The sequence below is a fragment of the Archocentrus centrarchus genome, chromosome 4, assembly GCF_007364275.1.
Source record: "Archocentrus centrarchus isolate MPI-CPG fArcCen1 chromosome 4, fArcCen1, whole genome shotgun sequence".
Taxonomy (NCBI): Eukaryota; Metazoa; Chordata; class Actinopteri; order Cichliformes; family Cichlidae; genus Archocentrus; species Archocentrus centrarchus.
In genome coordinates, this window is record NC_044349.1 from 36,070,940 (window position 1) to 36,097,069 (window position 26,130).

Sequence of the window (26,130 nt, forward strand, 5' to 3'; positions counted from 1 at the left end):
AGCTACAGGCTCAGACTGCTGCAGGACCTCCTGTGATGAGCACCCGTGTGTTTTACAGCACGTCATTACATCTTCCATGCTTCCCTGTGCTCTTGTTTTCTTTCCTCTTCCTTTCCCCTCACCCCGGGCGACTGTGGATTGTTGCTATATAAATAAACCTGAAGTGGGGAGCACAGAGGCATGGTGGTTAGCACTGCTGCCTCACAGCTAGAAGGTCTGGGTTTGAATCCACCTTGGCCCGGGCCTTTCTGTGTGGAGTTTGCGTGTTCTCCTTCTGTTTGCGTGGGTTTCCTCCCACAGCCCAAAGACATGCAATTAGTGGGGTTAGGTTAATTGGTGATTCCATTAAGTAGCTTAAAGACTTCAGCCCAGGTTAGCTAACTGTTTATTTAGCAGTTAAACAGTTCAGTTTAAAGCCCAAGTTTCAGCTGATGGTTTCAGTCCAGTCACAGGAGTAAATGGCTGAAAGATTCATGAGGCTCAGATATCTGCCAACACTTTGCTTCAAGTTCAAAGGCTGAAAAAAGGCCGTTTTCTCTGAAATTCCCAGTGTTGGTGACTTTTGGACCTTCTGAGGTTATCCACTTCTCACATTTCAACAAAAATACTGTCAGCCATCAGTATCCCCTCAGCCTCTTGGCAGCAGCATCTTTAGGTGGCACGAATCCGGTGGAAGTACAAGCTCTACAACACATAATTGCAGGTCTCAGTAGATCTTCATGGGGTGCATCTGACTTTATTCACCACATCAATTCAAAAGCAAATGTCTAAGTAAGAAGCAGGACTAAGAAATGCTAAATATAAACCGCTGAGAATGCTGTCACTGTCTGCGACTGGCATTATCATGGTAAGAACTGAATCGTCTCAGATTTTTAGCAGATGCATCGATGGTATTGATTTGAACATCCTAGGATGTTGTTCTCGAGTTCACGAAGGTGGTTTCAAACCTGCTGCGCCCATCAGCCTTTATTAGGCTGAGGGGTTAAAAAAAAAAAGACAAAAAAACTAGAAAAACCCTGTAAGTACCTCGTAGTTCCTGCGCTGTACCCGACTGCTGTTGGGTGGCTGGTAGGCCACCTTCATCTCGTGGAGGTCCAGCCAGGTGAAGGACCAGATGGGCTTGGTGTGGTCATCCAGGTGTGTGATGTAGCCCTCGGCAGGTGGGACGGTCACATTGAAGACCAGCTTCTCCTGTAAAGTCTCGTGGTCCTTGGCATCCAGCGTGGCAGTGGTAAGCGGGGTGAGGACGAACTGGTCCACCTCCAGGATGAAGGAGGCCATGAAGGCAGGCTGGGGGGGCTGGTTCTGCATCGCCCCGTGGATCAGAACCGGCAGCCACATGGCCTCTGACTGGGGAAGAACGAGAAGAGGTAAAAGCGTCTCATATGCAGACTTTACCACAACACGCAGAAATCAGCACATGCTGACACAACTGCTGTCACACATGCGAGAGGTGTTAGGAGCGTGAGGCGGAATAAAGACGCTGCCATTCACGTGCTAACAAGGAGACAAAAATACTTTAAAGGATTGGAGGCTTTGAAACCCTGCAGAACCTCCGGCTCTACATCCGTCCTCACTGATGAGCTGAGAAGGTGGGATGTCACCTTCTGACTGCCAAAAATCTCGCTTGGAAATAGCACAGTCTGCACTTCACCAACTTTCTTCCTTTAAAGCATGTTTGAGCCCCATTTCTGCATATCTCTGCTGTACCTCCAGCAGGGCCCTGCTCGCCTGCTCCCTCAGCTCCACCCTGATGGGGACGTAGTCGATCTCCGGGGACGGCGGGCTGAGGTGCTGGTATTTGAGGCCAGAGCTCAGGAAGTCGTGGCAGCTGGTTTTGAGGAAGCGGACCTCGGTGGTGTCGTGCAGACACGGTCTGTTTCCCGGACAGAGTGCCGCCGCCTGACGGCCTATCAGAGGGGAGAGCAGAGGTTTCTAGACCAATCAGTGTGCAGAAAACACCAAACACACAAACAAATCAGCAACGAGCATCCTGTGTTTCAGTTTATATTTACTTCCAGAAAGAAGGTCATGTTTTTGGTAACGTTTGTGTGTCTGTAAACACAATAGCTGGAAAAGTTTTGTATGAATTCTGATAAAACTTTGTAGGGATGCAGAGGTCAGAGGTCACGCTAACAATCCATTAAACTTAGAAACTATGATTCAGACAAGTGTGGTGTGTATTAACAGCATATAGAAAGAACCGTAGAAAGATTTAAAATATGTCACATTTGACCTCCGACCTCACTGTTACATTTCATATCTACTTTTTTTTTTCAATTCAACCCCAAAATGTGTTTTATTTTTAAAGAAAGTCTGAACAGGAGAAAGACGTACCCTTCCTCTGCGTGGAGTCTTCCTCCCTCACCAGCCGACCCACAGTGGGGACATTGGTGTCGGTGGTCATCAGCCTGACGGTGCAGACCAGGTCGGCTGCGGTCCTGATGTTCAGCACGGAGCTGTTGATGGCGTTGGATAAACCGTAGAACACAGGAACAACCAGCGGAGCGCTGCCCAGCTCCACCACGCCGGACCTCGAGTCCACCACATGGACCTTCAGGACCACCGTCTCCACCTGCGTGTCTGAAGACGTGAACCTTCACACAGATCCCACACATCATGTTAAACAGAGCTCCGTCCCACCCTCACAAAGTCATCACAATGTACAAACATGCTGGAATTAATATTTCAATCACAGCTGAACTCCAACATTAAAAAGAAGCTAAAACTTTTAATACATTCTGTGCCATAACTCAAAACTGCAGAAATCTTCACTATTTCTTATCATTCTGTAAAAAAAAATAAATAAATAAATTTCTGTGAAAATAAAACCTGCAAAAACATCAAAGTTCAGAATCTGCTTTATCTAATAGCGGGCCTTTCTGCAGCCTCTCAGTTCATCTTCTGAAACAAGATATTTTAGCTCCTTTCCCTCTAAGAACCCCTCTTTAAAAGTCTACGATCTTCTGATTGGCCAACTTCAGGACACTTGCTGAGGGGCAGCACTTATACTACTTAAGAGTAGAATGGGAGGCAGAGCCTTCAGCTTTCAGGCCCCTCTTCTGTGGAACCAGCTCCAAGCTTGGATTCAGGAGACAGACACCCTCTCTATTTTTAAGATTAGGCTTAAAAATTTCCTTTTTAATCAAGCTTATAGTTAGGGCTGGATCAGGTGACCCTGAACGACCCCTTAGTTATGCTGCTATAGGCCTAGGCTGCCTGGGGGTTCCCATAATGCACTGTTTCTTTTCATTCACCTTATTTACTTTGTTTATACTCCACTCTGCATTTAATCATTAATTGTTATTAATGACAGCTGGGATAGGCTCCAGGCCACCCCCGCGACCCTTAACAGGATGTGCGGAAGCGAATGGATGGATCTCTGTCTCTCTCCTCTCAGCAGATGACCCCCCCCTCCCTGAGCCTGGTTCTGCTGGAGGTTTCTTCCTGTTAAAAGGGAGTTTTTCCTTCCCACTGTCACCAAGTGCTGCTCATAGGGGGTCGTTTTGACTGCTGGCTTTTCTCTGTATTATTGTAGGGTTTTTACCCACAATACAAAGCGCCTTGAGGCGACTGTTTGTTGTGATTTGGTGCTATATAAATAAAACTGACTTGAGTTGAATTAAATACTACGTTTCCACCGCCGAGGTGCCGTGCTCATGCCAGTGCTGTTGTCAGTTTCAATGAACCGGCGAAACGCTTAAGAACAGGCCCGCGTTTCCACCGCGCTTTGTGAACTGATCCTTTACGTATGAGTGTGGGCGGGTCCGCATCTGGACACGGAAGCCGAAATGCAAAAACGTGGGAGAACATGTTTGTGCGTGTTGGTTTGGACATTTTATGGTCCAAAACAAACTACTGCAGCATCTGTGTGCAGCACAGAGGGAAACACAGACAGCGATTAGAGCAAGACGACAAGTACGCACTTTGTGTCCTTTTATCTGTGATATGAACTGATACAAAGCAGCAAGTTCAGCCTTAGAGCCCAACCTAATTCCTTGAAAAGCCTTGAAAATTGCATCGCTTTTCTCATGTAATACACATGTAATATAGTAGAAAACCTTATGTTGAGATGGCAGAGTCACACCCTTCTGCCACTTTCGTTACGCGTTCTTGGTTTAAGACCAGCTAGCTTGGGGGGCCCGAGTTGAACCTGCTTTTTGGCTGAGCACCGAGTGCGCTTGCGGTTGAAAAACTGCTGAGCGGTTCAAATACTGGCACCAGCACCGGCACCGGCTGTGATGTCACCTCATGGTGACAGCAGGTAAAAAAATGTTGTGAGGCGAGTGTTCATGGCAGTCTGAAGGATTCTCTTTGGGCTCACAGGGATTAGTTTAACAATTTTTATCTTATTTTTCCTTTGTACACACAGATAAGAAGTAACCAGCCCAAGTAGACATTTATAGATTAAAACTAACCAATGAGAAAGTCTGCAGATATACAGAGACGGCCATTTAGCTGCAGCATACAGAGAACATTGATGAACATGATTTCCATAGCCAATGATGAAATGTAAAGCACAATGATAAACAGTATCCAGTTTCTTTAGGTACTGGCCAGGTACATTCATAAAAAGCAAATCACCATAATCCAATAAAGGTTAAAAAAAAGTTGTGGAAATCAAGTGTTTCCTCACTTTATGAGAAACAAGATTTAATCCTAAAAAAGAAAGTTTAAGTTTCAGCCTGGACACTAGCTTTCCAATGTGAGGTTTAAATGATAAATTCTCATCTATAATGATCCCTAGATACTTATAAGATGTGACCATTTCAATTTCAGCCCCTTGAATGGTTTCATTCTTAGGAAGCTTAGACAGCAACTCTTTGCCATTTGAGAATAACATGAACTTGGATTTGTCTAACCCCAACTTACGTTTGGATAAAAGGGACTGAACAAGGGGGGCGCTAATGAGCAGGCAATGGAGTAAGTCGTGTGTAAAGAGAGCTCTGTTGACAATCTGATTTACCCTTTTCTTTTCTGCATCATCAATGACATGCAAAATAGCTAACCTAAAGATTACTGATATCGCTCATCTTAAATGGCAAGCAACTTCCGAAAATACAATACCGGTAAGAATTCTGCTAGAAAGATGGAGGTTGCGCTACCTAGCACTAGCAACATGTCCGACCAGTGTGAGGAAGCCACCATAATGGACATGAAAGCAGAGTTACTGTCTTCACTCAAAATGGAAATAATCGGTCTTCTACGGACAGAGGTAAAAACACATTGGCCGAGGAATTTGGTGAGATCAAATCGGAGCTACAAGGCGTCAAGATGGAAATGGCCAACAACACCACAGTGCTACATTCTGACTTGGACAAAATCAAAGCATCGTGTCGGATATGAAACGGGGCCTCTCGGCATGTTCGGATGATATAACAACTCTTCAAAGCACCGTACAAAAGCTGGAAAAAAACATGGAGGTATGAGGAGGTCAAACATTCGTATTTTGAACGTAGCAGAAGAACCTGGATCAAGCTGGCCAGCATTCGTCTCAAAGTTAATCAAAGAGACACTTTGAATGGACAAGGATGTCCTGATCGACCAATCCCACCGGACCTTACAACCCAAGAGAGCGGATGGTAAACCCCGGGCCATTATTGCAAAGTTACAGTACTATCAGAACTGTGTAGAAGTACTCCGCCGAGCCAGAGAGGCAGGCTCGCTGCAGTTCAGAGGCTCCACTATCCTCATCTTCCTGGACTACCCACCGAGTGTTGCACGTGCAAGATCGGTATTTAACGACGTCAGAAAGCTGCTGAGAGGACATGACAGAGTCCGTTATGGGATTCTCCACCCTGCCCATCTTTGTATCACTTACAACATAACTGAGAGACAGTTTCAGGACGCGGCTGAGGCTATGGCATATGTGAAGGCAAACATCACTTAAGACGACGACCCCACCTCGTCCGGAAGTGGACTTAAAGGCTCCTGTAAACAATATGTGGGTCCTGACCCCTGCTCGTCTTTTTTTTTTGTCTCTTCTTTTTTTTCCTCTGTTATATTAACACAGTCACTGCTAACGTTGGTATAGCAGAAGGTATCTCTATTCGCAGGGGTTAAAGCATTTATCATTTAATGGCGGAAGTTCTACATTCTCTTTAGATAAAGCTATAAACTACCAAATATATGTATCCGCTTGGTAGTAACATTATGGGGAAGCTAGGACTCCTAATATGTTGTACAATGGGTGCACTGTTTTTCATTTCTTGTTATGTTTTTGAATATATTTTCATGATTACAATTTTAAAATAATTTTTTGATTTAAAAAGGTTAAAATTAAGATAATTAGTTGAATCCTAAGAATAGAGCAGTCTCTGAGTTTGGTATGTCCTCCTATAAGCACATACTGTGTGGATGTTTTTGCAAAGGGTTTACTTGTCACCGTGTTTTGGTTGGTGACTGGGGAACTATTACACCAAGCTGTAATCTAGTGCTTATTTTTTCTGTTTTTTTTTACTGTTCTGTTTTATGTACCTGGGAAGGTTCCTTTTCTGACCCGTGCTGAACGCACTAGGGGGGGTGCTTTATCTCTATGCTCTTTAATATGGATGGACTATGGCAAGGCAACATCTGAGTACAAATAGCAAGTTAGGTGGTTGCCAGATCACATTTGTGAGCTGGAATGTCAAATCCCTGAACCCCTGAATCCCTGAACCATGTGGTGAAGCGTAAAAAGGTACTCTCGCATCTGAACCAACTCCATGCAGACATTGCTTTTCTCCAAGAGACCCACTTAAATACATTTGGACATGCTAAACTTCGAGGGAGATGGCTGGGGCAGTGTTATCACTCAGACTTTCATTCTAAATCTAGGAGAGTTGCAATTCTCACCAAGAAACACATTCCATTCATAATGACGAGGGTAGAGGCAGATCTAGCTGGTCGATACATCATAGTAGTAGGTAGGTTGAACAACATCCCTGTCGTTCTGGCAAATGCATATGCATTGAATTGGGATGACAGTACATTTTTCAAGAACCTCTTTACTCATATACCCAACGTAGATACACACCATCTTATATTAGCAGGAGATATGAATTGTGTACTCTCATCAACCATGGACCGCAGTTTATGCCAAGAAATGACCCAATCAAAAGCAGCAAAGACATTTCAAATGCTTCTCGAAGCTTATGGGATGACCGATACCTGGCGTTTTGGAAACCCTAGCAGCAGAAGCTATTCTTTCTACTCCCCAGATCACAAAACATCCTCACGTATAGATTACTTTTTCCTAGACAGTGAGATGCTGCCATTGGTTACAGAGTGTGATTACGGGGCCATAGTCATCTCCGATCATGCCCCATTAGTGACCACTTTGTGTTTACCAACTACACAAGCCAGCTACCGCCCTTGGCGTTTCAATACACTGCTACTCTCAGATATAAAATTTGTAAAGTTCTTATCATCTGAAATAACTGAGTACTTAGCACGTAATCAAACTGCAGGGATGTCCTCCTCCATAGTCTGGGAGGCTATGAAAGCATACCTAAGGGGTCAGATTATATCATATAATGCGCAGATTAACAAAACCCAAAATGAATGCCTCAAAAATTAATCCAAGATATTTTACAGCTCGATAAAATGCTAGCTCATGCATCATCACTTGATCTACTTAAGCAACGTCTACTCCTTCAAACCGAATTTAATCTCCTGGCCACTAAACATGTTGAAAACCTTCTCAATAAATCAAGACATAAGATATATGAGTATGGCGAGAAGACGGGGAAAATCCTGGCTCACCAGTTGCGCCAAAGGATTGCAGACCAGTCTATATCAGGAATAATAAATGAGAAGGGAATAAAGGTAACTGACCCCTTGGAGATCAATCAGTGTTTTCAAGCATATTACTCCAAGTTATATACCTCTGAATCCAGTCACAATGAATATCTAATTAGCTCTTTTTTAAATAATCCTCACATTCCCACTGTAGATCAGGATATCGCTGCAGAGTTAGAAAAACCATTCTCCAAAGAGGAATTTATTAACAAAAACAGATCCATGCAAAATGGGAAGTCACCTGGTCCAGATGGGTTTCCAAGTGAATTTTTTAAAACTTTTGCCTCTGAACTTGCCCTGCTCTGAACTATCTTACTTTCAGTGTACGAGGAATTTTTGGTGTCTAGATCACTACCTGAAACCATGAGACAAGCAGTCATCTCACTGATCCCTAAAAAGGATAAAAATCCCTTAGAGTGCAGCTCATACCGTCCCATCTCTTTATTAAATGTTGACAATAAATTGCTTGCAAAAATGTTAGCTTGTCACTTGGAAGTGGTCCTGCCTTCTATAGTTTTGGATGATCAGATGGGTTTTATTAAAAATTGGCACTCCTTTTTTAATATACATACATTAATGAACATCCTTTATGATCCCACCTCACTCGACACTCCCGAAATTATTTTATCATTAGATGCTGAGAAAGCATTTGATCGGGTGGAGTGGGATTATCTTTTCCTTACCCTGAAAAGATTTGGATTTGGTGCGAAGTTTATATCACAAATTCAAATTCTTTACTCTTCTCCCCTAGCAGCAATCCATACAAATAACAACCTATCAGCCTTTTTCCTACTTGGTCGAGGGACAAGGCAGGGCTGCCCTCTATCCCCCCTCTTGTTTGCCCTGGCAACTGAGCCACTGGCAATTGCTCTGCGCACAGATACTTTAGTTAAAGGTGTCTTAAAAAAGAACGTAGAGCATAAAGTATCTCTTTATGCGGACGATATGCTTTTATATCTGTCCGAACCATTAAGCAGTCTGCCACAAGTACTAAGGTTATTCAATAAATTTGGTAAAATATCAGGTTATAAAATTAATATGCAAAAAAATGAACTCATGCCTATCAATCCAGCAGCTAATCAGATCACATTTTATCTATTCCCCTTTAAAGTCATGAAGGATAAATTTAAATAACTGGGAGTGCTGATCACACATGACATTAAGCACCTCTATCAAGCTAATTTCCCCCCATTAATAGGGTCTGTGAAACAAGACTTTGAGCGCTGGAGTGTGTTGCCCTTGTCTTTAGGAGGTAGGATTAATACAATTAAAAGGAATATATTACCTAAATTTTTATATTAATTCCAGTGTATACCTATTTTTTTGACGAAATAATTTTTCAAAAATATAGACAAATTAATAGCCTCATTCATTTGGAACAAAAAGAATCGAGTCAGTAAGAATATTTTACAGAAACATCGTAAACATGGAGGTCTATCACTACCAAACTTCCAATACTATTACTGGGCAGCCAACATACGGACTATGTTATACTGGGTAATGAAGCCAAACGATAATATTCCAAAATGGTTGCAATTAGAAATGTCATCGTGTGAGCCTGTTTCATTGCATGCCCTACTTAGCTCTGTATTTCCACCACCTGAACCTTTAACCAAACAAATAACAAACCCAGTGATTAAACATGCCCTCAAAGTATGGTCACAATACAGAAGAACCTTTTCATTAAACAACCTATCATTGACTGCCCCATAGCAAAAAAACCTTGTTTAAGCCCTCCCTCGTAGATGCCTCTTTTAACTCCTGGGCCAAGACTGGATTAATCTTTTTACAACATCTGTATATCAATGAAAATTTTGCATCTTTTGAACAGCTGAGATCAAAATATAAAATCCCCAATTCACACTTTTTAAAGTATCTGCAACTTCGTAGTTTTGTTTCGTCTCTTCCAGCTCACTTCCCACCTAGCTCTCTCCTGGACACTGTTTTAGAGCTCAACCCCCTTCTTAAAGGATCAACTGGCAAACTCTATACTTTGCTTATTTCCTATAATGATAAACCCCTGCTGCAGTTAAAAAAACAATGGGAAAAGGACTTAAATATAAAACTTCCTGAGAACATATGGGATTCTGCAATAGAAAAAATACAGTCTTCTTCAATTTGTTTAAAACACAAAGTTATACAATTTAAGATTACCCATAGGTTACACTGGTCCAAAGCAAGATTGGCTAAATTTGCACCAAATATAGACCCCAACTGTGATCGCTGTGGATCATCACCAGCGACTCTATCTCATATGCAGAGGTGGCAAAAGTACTGACATTCTGTACTTAAGTAGAAGTAGAAGTACTTGTGTTAAAAAATACTTTGGTAAAAGTCGAAGTACTGGTTCAACTTCTTTACTTAAGAAAAAGTAAAAAAGTACAGGCTCTGAAATGTACTCAAAGTAAGAAAGTAAAAGTAGTTCTTTGGAGGACGTTTCTACCCGCTATTTTTCTGTAAAGTTAACTGAACCTCATTATATATTATTGTAATAATATAAAATAATACATGAGAATACAAATGTTATTCCAATCTAAATTTTAATTCTAATGAATGCGCTCAGCTTGAATCTGCTTTGTAGGACACAAACTGTGAAAGGGAATTTAAACACAGCTCTGTTCTCTGTGTCCTCCATAGTAGAGGGTGACTGTGCCTCCACCTAAACACCAACATGAGGATACTCAGGGGTTACAGTGGGATTCAGAAGGTGGAGGAACCCTAAGATCAGCTGTAGTGGCTCTGCATGGGGAGAAGAATCACAGCTTTCTATTGTAGCTGCAGTAAATGATGTTGGTGTGCAGGCTGTGATCAGCTGACCTGCTGCTGCTGCTCTGAGGTTTACTGCTCTGTGTGGATGAAGTGAACTCACAAAGATGTAACCCAGTATTTCACAGCTCTCTGAGCTGATCTCCATCCCTTACACTGACAGCATACAGGCTGTAGAAATGTTGGATTCAGTGAATGAATCTCAGCATCAGCAGCTTTGATTCAAACTCATCTCTGCTGCACTGATGTAACCTGTAACTCTGACCATGAACACAAACACTGTGCTCCAGTCCAACACAGAGCTTTACTGTAAACAAGCTGACCTGTTTATTATACACTAAACTGCAGTATTTTCATACAATCTTTGAATAACACAAAGTCAGCATACCTCAGTTTGTTTTGCAGTCCTTACCTTTAAATCTAACCTCTCTTCTTCCTCTCCTGTCCTCTTTCTCCATCTCTGAGTGAACTTCTCTCTCTTTGCTCTCCCTGAAATACAGCAGCTCTTCTTTTAGCTAGCAGACACACTGTGTGACAAACTGCACACACTTTGTGTGTTTGCTAGCAAACACACAAAGTGTGTTCAGTTTGTCTGATATTTGTTGAGCATTTAGAAACGCTGCATTTACCTGCCACACGTTACTCCCTTTATGCTCGCTTCTCTTAAGTAGCGCTAGCTAAGCTGTTTATGTCCCGCGAGCACAACTTATGGACTCAGTCCGGCCCGCTGTAACCCCTGATTATATCGCTATAAATGATACATTACTTATATGGGTTTGCGTATTTAATCCCTTTGTACCCGATAAGCCCCGGGGATGGAGGATACGCCAGTACGATTGTCTCTTACATGTTATTATTCCTCCGTTTAGGCTCAGATCGTTTGACGGCACACTGACCGGAAACGCAAACTTCTTTCTGATGTGTTAAAAAGTAACGAGTCTGTTTTGAAAATGTAAGAAGTAGAAAGTACAGATACTTGTGTAAAAATGTAGGGAGTAAAAGTAAAAAGTACTCAGAAAAATAAATACTCAAGTAAAGTACAGATACCTAAAAAATCTACTTAAGTACAGTATTTGTACTTCGTTACTTTCCACCTCTGCTCATATGTTTTGGCTTTGTCCAAGACTAAGAAACTTCTGGCTATCAATCTTCAATTTCTTTTCAGATGCATTAGGAATAACTATAGAACCTCTTGCTGTTATTGGAATATTTGGATTGGCACCATTAGAACTTAATCTTAGCTTGCGCAGAAAAAATATGATAGCATTTTCCACCTTATTAGCAAGGAGACTCATACTACTCAAATGGAAAGATAAATTTCCTCCAACTTTTGCTTCATGGGTTAGAGATCTTATGGTAAATGGTAAATGGACTAGCTCTTATATAGCGCTTTTCTACTCAGTATGAGCACTCAAAGCGCTATTACAACATGTTTACATTCACCCATGCACTCCCATTCATACAAGCACTTCCATGTTTGCTAAGCTAAGTGCTTTTTAGTTAACTATCATTCACACACATTCATACTCCGACGGGACGGTCGGAGAGCAACTTGGGGTTAAGTATCTTGCCCAAGGATACATTGGCATGTAGCCTGGAGTAGCCAGGAATCGAACCGCTGACCTTCTGATCAGTAGGTGACCTGCTCTACCTACTGAGCTACAGCCACCCCAGCCACCTTATGCATCATTTAACTCTGGAAAAAATTCGCTATACTGTAAGAGGTTGTGCACACAACTTTTACATCACCTGCAACCAATTCTGAACCACGTGGAAGAAATGGCACCTCTAGACATCTCCAATTCATAGAACCATTCCCATCCCCCCCTCCTTTCTCTCTCTCTCTCTCTCTCTCTCTCTCTCCCCTTTCTCCCTTTTTTTTATTTCATGTATTTGTTTTTCATCTTTTACTTTCTTATTTTTCAAATGTTTCTTGGAAAAATAGTGTTGTGTACACTTATATGATTGCATGTATAATTTACATATGTATATGTTTTATAATTGTAGGACATGTGCAAACTGGCTTGAGCACAGATAAATGTTACCAATGCATAGATAACTGTTACCAGTGCATAGTTACCAATGCATAGATAACTGTTACCAGTGCGTAGTTACCAATGCACAGATAAATGTTACCAATGCACAGATAAATGTTACCAGTGCACAGATAAATTGTCCCCTTAGAATTATAAGGTTCTGACATTTTTGACGAAACTGAGTTATTGTCATATACTTATTTGCTGACCACTTATCAACAATATGTAAGAGATTTTTTTCAAATATATTTATTTTTGGGCATTTTATTCACAAAATAATAAGGTTCTATCTGTAAAATCAAGCTTTAACTTGGTACTATAAAATTCTATCGGTGAACCAATAGGCACTTGAAATGTTCACAAGAGAGCGAATCAGGGTGCTTCTTTTTTATAATGTTGGTGCCCAATGTCAAGCAAAGGAGCCGAGGAGATGCTAGAGAAAATGTTTCATGGTAAGCTGGGGCTGTTTACATGACATCTCAAGCTTGAGGATTTCAAAAATGAGTTGACAACAGACAGAAATACTAATGGCAGGAAAATTCTTAACTTTTGATTTCTTTTTTTTTAGATTGCACTGAGCTGTTTCTTTGCACTGTTAGCTACGAAGCTAGTGAGCTAACACTAGTTTTGTATTGTTTGTCTGTGGTCAGTGCTAACATAAAAAAACAATGTAGTTGGTAATATTGAGAATAGTCAAAGGTAATAATATATGTTACCTCACGTATAAAATATTTATATTTTTATTTCTGTCATCAAACTCCAGAAGAGCAAGTAAAAGAAAACAGTTCATTGTCAGTGACATTTTTATAGCAGAATGATTTTAATTAAAGATCCAAGTTTAAAAAATCTACCTTTTAAGAGGGATGAGTTTTTATTTGGATTTTTGTACTCAGTGGACATGGACTCAGAATCTAAATGTTTATTCAGAATTTTAAAGAATGCTTTTTCAGGTAGACTGCAGCTTGTAAAATTTAAAAAGATCTAGGCTAAATGGGAAAAAAAAAACATTGGGGTAAATTATCCAGAATTTGTTTGACTCTCTGTACAAAATTTATTGAAATTTGAGTTTATTTATATGTCAAAGTATATGCCTCCTAAATTTATGTCAAATGTTTATTTTGTTCTATTTATTTATTATAAATTTTATTTTTACTTGTTGGTTTTCATATAATTATATGAGTTATCTTAAGAAAACTTTGGAAAAATAAAGGATGGGAAAAAAGAGGGCTCAGTCTGCCAACATGAGTTTAATGAAAAGTTTGATTTTTTTTTTTTTTTTTTTAATTATACAATTTTAAAATTGTGTAATAGATGTTGTGCAGCAAGGCGGCATGGTGGTTAAAACTACTGCCTCACAGCTAGATTGACATCTAGGTCTGGGTTCGATTTCACCTTGGCCCGGGTCTCTCTGTGTGGAGTTTGCATGTTTTCCCCGTGTCTGTGTGGGTTTCCTCCCACAGTCCAAAGACATGCAGTTAGTGGGGTTAGGTTAATTGGTCACTCTAAATTGCCCATAGGTGTGAATGGTTGTCTGTCTCTCTGTGTTAGCCCTGCGACAGGCTGGCGACCTATACAGGGTGTACTGTGCTGCTCACCCTATGTCAGCTGTGATAGGCTCCAGTGATAGGCTCCAGGCTCCAGACCCCCCCACCCCCCGACCCTGAACAGAATAAGCGGAAGAGAATGGATGGATGGAGATGTTGTAGCACTGAAACATTCAAAGATAAAACTTTGTCAAGCATCGTCTTCTTCTAGTAAAGGGAAGGGAAATGTGTCCATAAAAACAGTTTGCCATGAAAGAAGAAACTTAAAAAATGTCACAGAATTCATTAAATTTGATTTAACCATACTTGTGGACACTCTATTATATCTATAATTTTATGGTTTAAAACTTACTGTAAGTTAAATATTTTTCATTCCTTGAAAAAAAGTAGTAGTTATCACATTTTGCAGATAGAACCTTATAATTCCAAACAAAAAATAAGTTTTTAGAATTACAAGGTTCTATCTGCATTATAATTGTTCAAAAAAACAAAAACAAACAAAAAAAAAACATTTGCACATTTAATAGGATTTTGATATTACTGATTTAGAATACATATAGGGTGTGTTTCATAATCATGTGTGAACAAGATTTATTCCATGTGTAATTTTTGCTATACAGAGTGCAAAAACTTTAAAGCTCAATATCTCAAAACTGGTCAGAACGTAGATAGAACCTTATAATTGTGAGGGGACGAAATGTTACCAGTGCATAGACAAATGTTACCAGTGCATAGGCAAATGTTACCAATGCATAGATAATTGTTATCAGTGCATACACAAATATGACCAGTGCATAGATAATTGTTACAAATGTATAGATAATTGTTACCAGTGCACACATAAATGTTACCAATGCATAGTTACCAATGCACAGACAAATGTTACCAGTGCACAGATCAATGTTACCAGTGCATAGGCAAATGTTACCAGTGCATAGGCAAATGTTACCAATGCATAGATAATTGTTATCAGTGCATACACAAATATTACCAGTGCATAGATAATTGTTACAAATGTATAGATAATTGTTACCAGTGCACACATAAATGTTACCAATGCATAGTTACCAGTGCACAGATAAATGTTAAATGTTACCAGTGCACAAATAAATGTTACCAATGCACAGATAAATGTTACCAATGCATAGATAAATGTTACCAGTGCACTAGCATAAAGTTTCATTACAAATGTGAGCTTGGGGGCCCCCTGGTGGTGGTAGCCGCATACGTCGCCTATGCCTCAGTCACCTGTGGCAGCAGTTATTGTGCTGTGTTTTCTAAATCCAGACTGATACTGTGAGAGAACTGAATTTTTATCCAAAAATTCTTTAAGTTGTTCACTTTTTGGGAACCTTTGCTAAAACACACAATTTGGATATGGTCCTATAGTTATTAACATCTGAGGGATCACTGCCTTTCAAGGAAGGGAGAACACAGGCAGATTTCCATTTTACAGGAATCTAATTTTTCAGGATAGTAAGATTAAAAATGAGTTAGTGATTCTGTAGTCAGCTTAATAAAATATGGTCCTGCAGATTTATTTGCTGAAGGTCATTGTCTCTTCACCACAACAAACTGGTAAGGTGTTCACATCAATCTGTCAGTCAGTCTCTCACTCACTGAACAAGACCCTCAGATACTGAAACTCCTCTCTGAGCACTCCAGCCTTTTCCAGCTGAGGGCCTCAGGCTTGAAGGTGCTAACTGTCATTCCTGCTGCTTCGCAATCTTCTGCTAATCACTCAGTGAAAATAGCAAACTGTTCTACAAAGCAAAATCCCTGCATGACTAAGTTCAGCTGCTTCAAAATGCCTCTCACAGGTCTAACCAGAGGTAGTGCTTAAAAATCAGGTGAGAAGATATTTTTGGGGCCTGTGAAGTCTCTCCTGCTGACTGACCTGTAGACTCTGAGCATCACCGTGTCCTCGTCCAGCAGAGGGCTGCCATCATGGACGTACTTCACCTCATCCTCCAGGAAGCTGCAGTCAAACACCTGCAGAGCACACAGAGCAGAGCACCTGTAACTTCTCTGAGCTGGTGATGCTACCATACGGTGTCGCCTGTTCCATCCTCACCTGTGGGGTCAGCCTCCCGACCCTCTGAGTCACAGGTTCGTTCATCACCACCTCCACCTTACAGTCGGCGCTCGGATTGACACCAATATGAAGCTCTGCTCTGGTGATGAAAACTGAGCGCCCTCTGCTGACCCGCACAGCAGAGTTCCCCACAACAAGAGTCGGACCGCAGACGCCCACCGCCGAGAGCAGCAGCAGGGACACGAGGACAGCAGCCATCCTGGGGCCTGGTGTCACTGGTTTCACTGGTTCAGGTGAAGTAACACTGACAGAGAATAAATCTCTCAGAGGGAATCAGACGTTCCTGCTCAGTCTGCCCACATCGTCCTTGTCTCCTCGTCTTTGTTCTAAAGAAGGAAAACAGGAAAATCAACTGATTTCCATCAAACTGCTGCTGCAAACATCACACCGAAGGTTTTTCCTGTCACTAGAGCTGAAAAAGCTTTTAATAAAATCACAATGGAAAACACTCAGTGAATAAACGATGTAAGAATGATGTGACTTCAACACGGCTGAGGATTCAGCACGAGACAAAAACTGAAAAAATAAAAACAGAAACATCTGAAAACTAAAGTAAAACAAAAAATCATTAAAATGAATTAAAAATAATTCATTGCTGTAATTAATAATTCATTATTGTTGCTGCTTTTTATGAGACCAACCAGTGAAATTATATTCACAGCTAGTTTACTCTCTTCAGTGCTCATCATTGGGCCGTTCACACCTTCAGCCTGCTGACCTCTTTTCAGCTCAGCTTTGGTCTCCTCCAGCCAGTTATTCTGTCCACAACATTTTATAGCACCTTTCAACATTTGAATCACAAGGTGCTTCATATCAAATAAAACCAACAAAGACACAAAAAGCTCAAACATTTCTTCAGCTTTCATTTTATTCCAAGTTATCCTTTCATTCTGGCATGGAGCACAATTATCAATAGAAACAAATTCAAATCTTTAAGAAAAAAACGCTGAAACACTAATCCAGCTGATGCCAGCTCACCACATTTCTTCAGCAAGGATGGAGTCAGCTATGAGCCAGTCCCAGCCATTCATATAAAACATTATTATGGTCCCACAAAATAGCTAAAAGGATTATAAGGGCAGAGTGGATGATCAATTTATGCTATGCTTTACAGCAGACTCAGCTCTGCATCATCTGTGGTCTGTTTAGTTACCCTCTCCTGCTATTTCCTCAGTAGATTATCTACCGTGTTTGTGCTGTTGGAGCCTTTTTGAATGCAATTATCTGACCAATAACATGGCTGCTGTGCAATTTATTGAATAATGGGTGCAATTCAAGGATTTTATCGGGCTGTTACTGATGAGCAAGTATCATCAGTAACAGCCAAATAATGAGTGTGAGTGATGCTCACATACAGTCTGTGCATGCAGGCTGGTAACCAGGCTAGCTAGCATGAGCTGATAACTTAGCGCCCCACCCTCTCTTCCAAATATGGTCACTTCTGGAAATAAACACCCAACATGGCAACATCCTAAAACAGTAGTCCAGCTGAGTGGGTGTCTCCATCTTTTATATACAGTCTGTAGGGTCCAAGTCCAAGTAGGATTTCATATTCCAGAACACAACTGCACAAAGCACCGAGTGAAATGTTTAATTTTCTGTATTAGTAATGTGTACACTGTTATTTCCATAAAAACTAATTCAAAAACACGTCTGCTGTGAAGGTGGGAATTAAGGAACATGAGTGCATCCTATTGGCTAATGCTACCATTGCATAGAGAACCTAAAGAGGAGCATGGAAACCCAGCAGAGAGGAACCTCTTCAAAGGAATGCTGGATCTGATCCAGAGGCAGGAACACTGCCTGGTAGCTGCTCATTTATACTTCATGCTGTAAACTTTGAAACCAGCACAGTCTTAAATAACTGCAGGTGTCATGCAAATGAGCTATCAAAGTGCCTTCATCTGACACCGAGCCTATTTTGGGCAGGTATAAATACAGGTGTGCATTTACATTTTGGTTTGCCCTTCAGTGTGCTTTGGAGTCTTTGAAAACCACCTGTCTATAAAACTCTGCAGTTTGAGCTGCAGCTCCAAACTGCCTCTGCTCCTGAGCTGCTGCAGGAAGTGTTGCGCAATAACAGATGCCTTCTTATTCAGTGGTTTTCTTTGGTCGTCCCGATCGTGTGTCGGTCAGCGGCTCAACACAGACGCAGAACAAGTTCAAACTCAGAGGTTTGCATAAGTCAGACGCTAACAGACACGGCTGTAATCCTAACCTCATCCTGCACAAAAACAGCTCAGAATACTCACAACAAAAACTCCAGAGCAGCTCCAAACTTTCTCCAGCGTTCCCATCTGTCCATAAACCTCTGCTCAGCTCTGACTCCCTGCAACTGCCGCTCTCCAACCCCAAAGCTCCCCTAAATCCTCCAGACAGAAAACAAAAAAAGAGAGCATTCCCAGCATGCAGCTGGCCAGCTCAGCTTCTTCCCCCACTGCTCCACAGTGCCAGCCGTAAACTGCTTTCACCCTTCATTTCACTTCCAACCGCAGCCTGCTGCAGGAAACACGGGGTTAATCTGGGTGACCCTGCAGAGGTGCTGGACGGGGGGGTCTCAGGGTCAAAGTGGGGAGCCTGTGTGTCACTTCCCACCAACTAGACCAGCGTGTTCGTTAGTTTGAGGCTGGAAGTTTCTCAGAGGGAGCAGCAGCTGCACCAAGAGCTGCAGTTCCTCTGCAGTCCAGGAGTCAGACTCCTATGTTAACGCTTTACAGCAGAAATGGACATGTTTACAGCCTGATACAGAAACTGCTTCAGTCCCCTTCATAACAGCTGTACGGCGGAGGATGCTTCTATAACTCACCTGAATTAAAGTTTGCATTATTGGGGGCGTGGCCTCTCTGACTGGCAGGTGGATGGTGACACAGGCGGCTGTAGCTGCTGTAGCGTTTGTGCTGTTGGAGCCTTTTGGAGCATTTTTTCATGCAATTATCCGATCAATGGTTGCTGTGCGATTAAAACTAGTCCCAGAAAGGAGCGATACTACAGAAAATCCAACATTCACATTTTAGACACCAGAAACACTTTCGGGTCATTTTAAAATTTGAATGAATAAGGAGCAGGATTTCTGTTGCTGTTGCAGTGAGGCAGAGCCATCCATGCGTTTTGTTTGTTTGTTTATTAACAATATTGCACCAAATCTATCAGTCAGATTCAAACCAAATTTGCACAAAAAGATGGCCAGAGGCCTCAGATCACCTCATTACATTTTTGCCATAATTGGTTGAGGTTAAAAAAAAAAAGTTAAAAATTCCAGACGCGCATGAATCCAAATGGCATAATCCATTTAAGATGAGGTATAGCAGCAAGACGCATGGCGAAAAAAAAATCTCCCTCTAAACCCTCATGTGATATTCTGAACACAGGTTGGGGTATTTTTGTTTCTTTGTTTGTTTGTTTGTTTGTTTTTTGTTTGTTTTTTTTTGGGGGGGGGGGGGGGGGGGGGCAAGAACTAGTGCCAAACGCAGTCTGGATCCGATCTGGATTTACAGGCTATTTGAATTTAACATGGGAACCTCAATTTAATCATATTTTTGGCCATATCTCAGATGAACAAAGACACGTCGTCCTCATGTGTTGCAGTAAGAAGCATGTCACTATTGTCCATGGACATGTGGCATTGGATCGGGATATTATAATAATGGTATAATGATAATATATGACACAACTTTTGACTATCCGTTCCCCTGTTATCGCACACCACACAGATCGGGTATGTTCTCGATATCAGAGATAAAGCTTTTACAAAACATGAAAATGACCATAGAATTAAAGTTATTTTACTTCAGCTTTTTAAGCCTTGGAAATGATGGGCATGGACAGCAGCACCTGTGTGATTCCGTGTTTGCAGAGTGACAGGAAACGTTCAGAAACGCCTGCCGGGGGCGGGGCTTTTTGTGCCCCCCACCGCTTGCTGTTCCTGCTCATGGGTATCTCAGTGAGTCACAGACACACAACAGCAGCAGTGATTATAGGTTTGACAGGTTTACGCGCACTGCTGCCACCCTGGACTGTGAAGTCCGACTTTCTGAGCTGGAAGTCCGACTTAAGGGGGAATTCCAGTTGAAACTGGAAACTCAAATTCCAGCTTCAGATGGATCACATAAACACCTGGAGTCGTTACCTGCAGTCAGCATCCCGTGAGGGTCACCTTAGCAGGTGAATTCATTTGGATTTTTTTTCCCTAAAAATAACGGTTCAGTTGCAGCTCACCGATCAGCTGTTAGACCATTAATGTGATTAAGCTCGATGTGATGTGATAAGCTCGATAAAAGAAAATCACGATTTTGTCAGTGTGGAAATAAAGTTTCCTCAAACATGGCAGATATGGGTGCACACAGCGTCACAGCAGCTGTGAATGTCACCACCTGTTCAGGTACTGGAAATTTTATTTTAAAAAAGCTCTGCAGTCTCTCCTAAGAGGAACGTCTTTGTTAGTCCCACCTGTGCCGCCCGCAGACAGGCCTAAAGCCCACGCAGAGAGGACCGAGCCAGCAGCAGGACTCTGAGCACTGAGTCACTGAAGGAAACACGATAATTACGTTCAGACCTGACCGCAGTCAGACCCACGCTGAGGCCACGCTGAGACACTGCAGCTGCTCTCCACCCAGCAGGCATTTAAGGGCTTAAAGGCTCATATGGTGATGATGATATATGTATGATGTGATGATCACAAACTCTGCTCAGCCTTTGGGTCACATGATGTAATCATGGTTACAGTGTGATGACAGAGGCCAGCCACGGCGCCACAAAGTTAGGACACGAAGCTGTGAGTAACCCAAACCACGCAGCAGCAGGTTAATAATAACCTCGTGCTGTGGATGGATCATCTCAGAAGTTCTCTGGGATGAAGTTTTGTCTGTTTTTGCCATCATATGGCAGGAAGAACAGTTTAACCCCGATCTTCTCTGTGCTGATGTGGTTATATTTGTTGAATCCTCTTTTTCATGGATGCCTGAATATTAAACTTCACTGAGCCAGCTGGAGAACAGCCACGCTGATCACATCTTAGTTAACAGGAGTTCATGCCGTTTCCTGTTGAATAGGTTAAGCCTGGGTAAATTAAACCCCTGCTGCACCAACACAACACAGAAAGTTTCCTCTCATCACATCCTCAGCTGCAAAGCTGAGACAGTCGCTGAGTTTTTGTTGTTGTTGTTGTTGTTGTTGTTGTTGTTTTTAAAGAAGAAGGAAGCCAAAAGGAGAGCAGGATGAGAGAATAACGGAGAGTAATCCTCTAATCTTCGCGGGGCCGGTCGGAGGCGAGAGAGCTGGCACCTACCTGCAGCTGCTGGAGCTCCACTGTCGGCTTCTTCACCTTCTGCGCACGCTCACAAGAGCAGGAACGCTGTCACACAAACACGCTTCACACTCACTATCACCCCCCCCCCACCCACAACCCGCCACCCCGACACATCCGGCATCCGAGAGGGGAGGGGGGCTGCGATAAGGAAAACAAGCGAGGCTGTCCTAAAGCCAGAGAGGGAGCAGACAGGAAATGTGCTGAGTTTCCAGGACTTGTAGTTTTACTGCCCCCGTTTATGCTCTGTGTGGATGATGAACTCCACCTTCTGCTCTCAGATCTGAACCACATCAGAGCCCCGAACGCAGCTCAGATTCTCCTCAGTGCTACTGAACAGTTTAGACTCTCGTAATTACAGTAACCATTATGCATTTCAGTATTTTCTGACATCTCCTTCTAATGTTATATTTTTCCAGCTTGTTTGCAGGAGATGTTACAGTCACAGCAGCAGATTTGTCATTAATAAATCAGATTTTTGTTGCTGGGCTGAGAGAAGGTGAGGAGGTCATTTCACAAGATAAATCAGAGGTGCAGATTTAAAACACATTTTACGTGGAATTTAGCAAAAATCCAAACTGTTCTGACAACGTGGGGACGGTGCTGGGACTTAAAAAAACTTCTGCTTGTGTATATTTGTTCAATAAAAAGCATGAAGCTGAATTGAGGTTTGAAATTGTGAAATTTCAAACAGGCAGCAAAGCTGCACAAAGATCAGAAATGAGAGTTTAAAAAAATAACTCTTAAAGGAAGCAAGAAAAATCCTCAAACTCACAACCTCCCAGTTTGGATTTTACCGAGAAACATTTTTAAAGTGACGTAACATTCAGCCGAGAGCGCTTCTCACATGTGAGAACTTCTTTAGAGGCGACCCCTTCTGCTCGTTTCCAGCTTCACCTTTTTATTCTTGGACTCCACCAGAGTAGCTTTGCATGATTCACAGTCCAAAGTAATCCTTATGCTCAGATGTTGCTCTGATTGGCCAGCTTCTGGAAGCCTGCTGAGGGGCCACAGTTTGTGAATGAAGCCTCTATTAACAGTGAATTGACTAAAAAAGTTAGAGTTTGACTGGAAATCTCAAATCCATGGAAATGATTTCAAATATAAGAGGACAACTTTCCTCTGATTGGCTGCTCCTTACAAACAGCAGGTGGGTGGGACTTCTATCTCTTCTGTGACATCACAGAGATTCACGTGTAGAAAAAACTGAAACTGAGTGTTCGGAGCAGTGTGAAAGCCTGAGCTTTCAGGGAAAAAGGAAAAAGTAGAATAGGTCCCCTTTAAGGTCATACAGCTGCTTAAAGTTTTAATTTGAATCACTGAAGCTCCTAAAATATTAATTAGACCTGTGAGGACCTTTTTGCTTCACTAGGCTCTTGTTTGGCATGAAGCAGCAGGACGCAGATGAAGATCCGATCAGAGCCGTGTGAGTGTGATTTAAACATGTGGTCCTGTTCTGCTGTGGAAAGGCTTGTGGAGTCTTAAAGATCGCTGCTGTTAAATCATCATGTTTAGGCAGAGCAACCTTTTTAACAGTTGCTTCTCCATCACGGCTGCAGCTCAGCTGAGCACAAAGACTGGAAGCAAAGGCAAACTGCAAGCATAAAGACAGAAATCCATCTTCTAAGAACTTTTGTTAACCATCTGAGGACTCTTCTCTGCGTCTCTTATAAACGGAGTTTTGCCACAGTGCTGCTGTTGGCCTCACAGGGTTTTTATGTGTCTGTTATCCTCATTAACTCCCAGGTTACCCTGATCGCTGCTCTCTGCCAGCTCTCTGATGGCTTCTGCAGCTGCTGGAGGAGAAAATCTGCTTTAATGGAGGAACCAGCAACAGAAGATCAGCTGACTCAGCAGAAACAGCTTCATTCAGGCGGTAAAGCCTCACTGTGCGGCTAGTCGCATCCAACAGTTTCTGTTTTATGCTGACATGTCTGCTGCCTTTAAAGACCTCCTACATTCAGTCTGAGCACAGCTCAAATCAGTACTCGAGAGTTTAAAGTGTCACCATCAGTGGAGCAGAGGGCAGGACCATCGTTTATCAAATTTCTACGCTCCAAAGCGGCAAACGGGGTCTCCCAACTCAATCAGCGCTCACATAAAACCTGCACCAACTGTTACCATCAAATGCTTCCACAGTTTGGCGACTGCCACACAGTAAGGTTTAAAAATGCTTTTCCAACACTACAGCTTCATGAACAACATCCTGAGACGCTGTCATTAGCTCCTCCCAGCAGAGCGTGCTGATCCACGTTCCAGCTGCAGTCAATAAACCATAGTACTCTGACCTCCATCTTCACCACAATAACGAGTCCATATGTGTGACATCACTCCGCCTCTACTGTGCAACAACACAGTGGCTCCTGCGTCTCCCTGTTCAGCAGTTGATTGGGTGTTTTAGGCAGGGGGCGGGACATCCGCCATCTTTGGCGGTATCAGATTATTGATTAATCGGGTCTATCTGATAAAACTCTGCTGCAGCTAATGATGTTTTCATCAACTCTTTATCATTTTGATGGCTTTAAACGGTCCATCCAATGATCAGCTTCAAACGATGCTGCCGACTGAAGGAGGAGGAAGATTTTGGTGGTCAAAGGTCACAATGACCTCAAATCATACACTAATTATGATACAATATTACATAGTTTATGAAAATTTCTGAAAAGATGTGATGGCATTTTCCCTCTTTAGGCTCCCGCTCATTCTTTGATGCTGAACCTGAGGACCAGAAACTAACAGCTGTTATTAGGAAAAAAGCCATTTTGGGTGTTCTCAGCCGGCAGTCCAGCAGCTGCAGAATCATTCCAGGCGACTGTTGGTTTAATCACAGCTGCAGCGGTGAAAATATCATCACAGCTCTGAATTTTTCATGAGTGCATTTGGTTTCAGCTACAAATCAAACAGCAAGAAAGTTACATGAAGGGATGAGACCAGATGGGTTTGATGGAGACCTGAACGTACAAGCTATTTGGAAACTCAGGAGCTGTGATGAAGGATCATGAACTGGGTCATGGAGTCAGCCCGAAGGTTAGACCTGAAGACAAACGCTCCTCATCCTCATCCTCCTCCTCCTCTTCCTCCTGAGCCCGATCCTTGATGCGTGCGTCTCCTCCCTGTTTCGGTTCTCAGTCTGAAGCTCATCCTCTGAGTGTTTAAACACATGTTGGAAAGCAGCAGCAGCTCAGCCGGTGAAGGAAAACCGTCCCAGAGGGAGGAAACAGACCTGCTGCAGGTTTTTAACTTTAGCAGGATGAGCTGATGTCTCTGTCACAACTGACTGGATGAGGTCAGAGCGCCAGTCTTCATCAGCGCTGCATCCAGTCAGGAATGTGTGGCGGCCCATTAAATGGTGACAGTGAGTCCTGCCTCTGATTGGACTGAATGAAGATGACTGACTGCTGGAGACGCTGTGGGAACAGACACACAAATCCCTGTCATGGATTTTCTGTTTGTACGGAGGCCCAAAGGGTGAAAAAAGTGGAATTATTCATAAATGGAAGTAAACAGACGCAAATGCAAACGCAGGACTCTTGATAGAAATAATATGGAAAAGTGGAAGGAAATAAACTCCTATTTGTATTATTTATGTTTTTACTTTCTCAGTGTGAGTATAACAGGTCAGTAGTGGAGGTAGTGTGTACATGTACTAAATATAAAATTAAAATACATTTAAAAACTGAACATAAGCAAGAAAGAAATGAAATGATACATTTAAAATTTATAAATAAATAACTCGAAGTGGTTTTTGTAACTTTAATGACCCCCGGTTACTTCCACCTGTGTACACAGGTGTACACGATGCTGCTGTGTATTTATGGAGAGTTCAGCATTAAAACGTGAGATTTCGGAACATGTTTCTCCTTCGTGTTTTTACGGTGTGTAAAGTTAAAACTCGAGGAGTGGTCTCTTTGAACCCCCGGCCCCGCAGACGTCCTTGCCGCGGCCTCAGAAAGTCGCGCTGAAGTTGAAGCACGTCTGTCACATGGGTTTATGTTCATTCAGAGGCTTTGCTGCCAGAAATGGACGGACTTCCAGTCTGCTGTCCGACGCTCTCTGATCACTTCTGACTGCTACCCTTTTGCGTGGTGACTTTAGAGCCTGCCACGGCGTTTGGCCCCGTGCCCGTCCCCCTCGGCCCCGGGGCCCCTGTCAGCCTGACGCCGTGACTCCTCCACCGCCTGAAATTAATTTCCCTTCCTCGCTGACCCATAATTAAACAGGCTGTGTCGCCGAGCAGAGGCAGCAAAGAAAGAAGAAGAATGTTCTGTCTCACTTTGCTGGCCTTTAACTTTTCCTCTGCAGCTTCATTGTGGCGTTGAAGGAGCGCCGCTCCGAGTCTGAAGCTGCAGAGGTGGAAACAGGACCGCAACCCCCTCCGGCTCCTCCTCAGGCACCATCAGCCCAGGAAGTGACTTTGAGTTCAGTGATTATCAGGTAAGCAGCCGACACCCACGGTCCAAGCTGAGGGTTTCTGCTGAGCCTCTTATAAAGTGAGAGCTGAAAGCTGCTCGGGTCTGCAGCGCGCTGGCAGGAGAGCGGCATGCTGCTGCCAGCCTCATGGCTCCCGTTCAGCTCGATGGCATCGACCCACGAAGAGCCGCCGCTCCG

The 26,130-nt window shown here is 42.6% G+C and overlaps 1 protein-coding gene across 3 annotated transcripts in view; it reads right to left on the reverse strand.

Annotated features, from left to right (window-relative positions):
• frem1b (Fras1 related extracellular matrix 1b) overlaps positions 1–21,593 on the reverse strand; it is a 64,372-nt gene extending 42,779 nt beyond the window's left edge. For 2 of the 3 annotated variants that reach the window (XM_030728260.1, XM_030728262.1), the window contains exons 1-6: positions 18,473–18,590; positions 16,200–16,546; positions 16,023–16,117; positions 2,338–2,597; positions 1,711–1,910; positions 1,027–1,350 (exon numbers count right to left, since the gene is read on the reverse strand). In XM_030728260.1, coding sequence (XP_030584120.1) covers positions 1,027–1,350; positions 1,711–1,910; positions 2,338–2,597; positions 16,023–16,117; positions 16,200–16,418 — 1,098 coding nt within the window. In that variant the 5' untranslated portion in view covers positions 16,419–16,546; positions 18,473–18,590. Of the gene's footprint in view, positions 1–1,026; positions 1,351–1,710; positions 1,911–2,337; positions 2,598–16,022; positions 16,118–16,199; positions 16,547–18,472; positions 18,591–21,504 lie in introns of those variants that run through there. The other variant, XM_030728261.1, reaches the window with a different exon arrangement.
• Between the last annotated feature and the right edge of the window lie 4,537 nt (positions 21,594–26,130).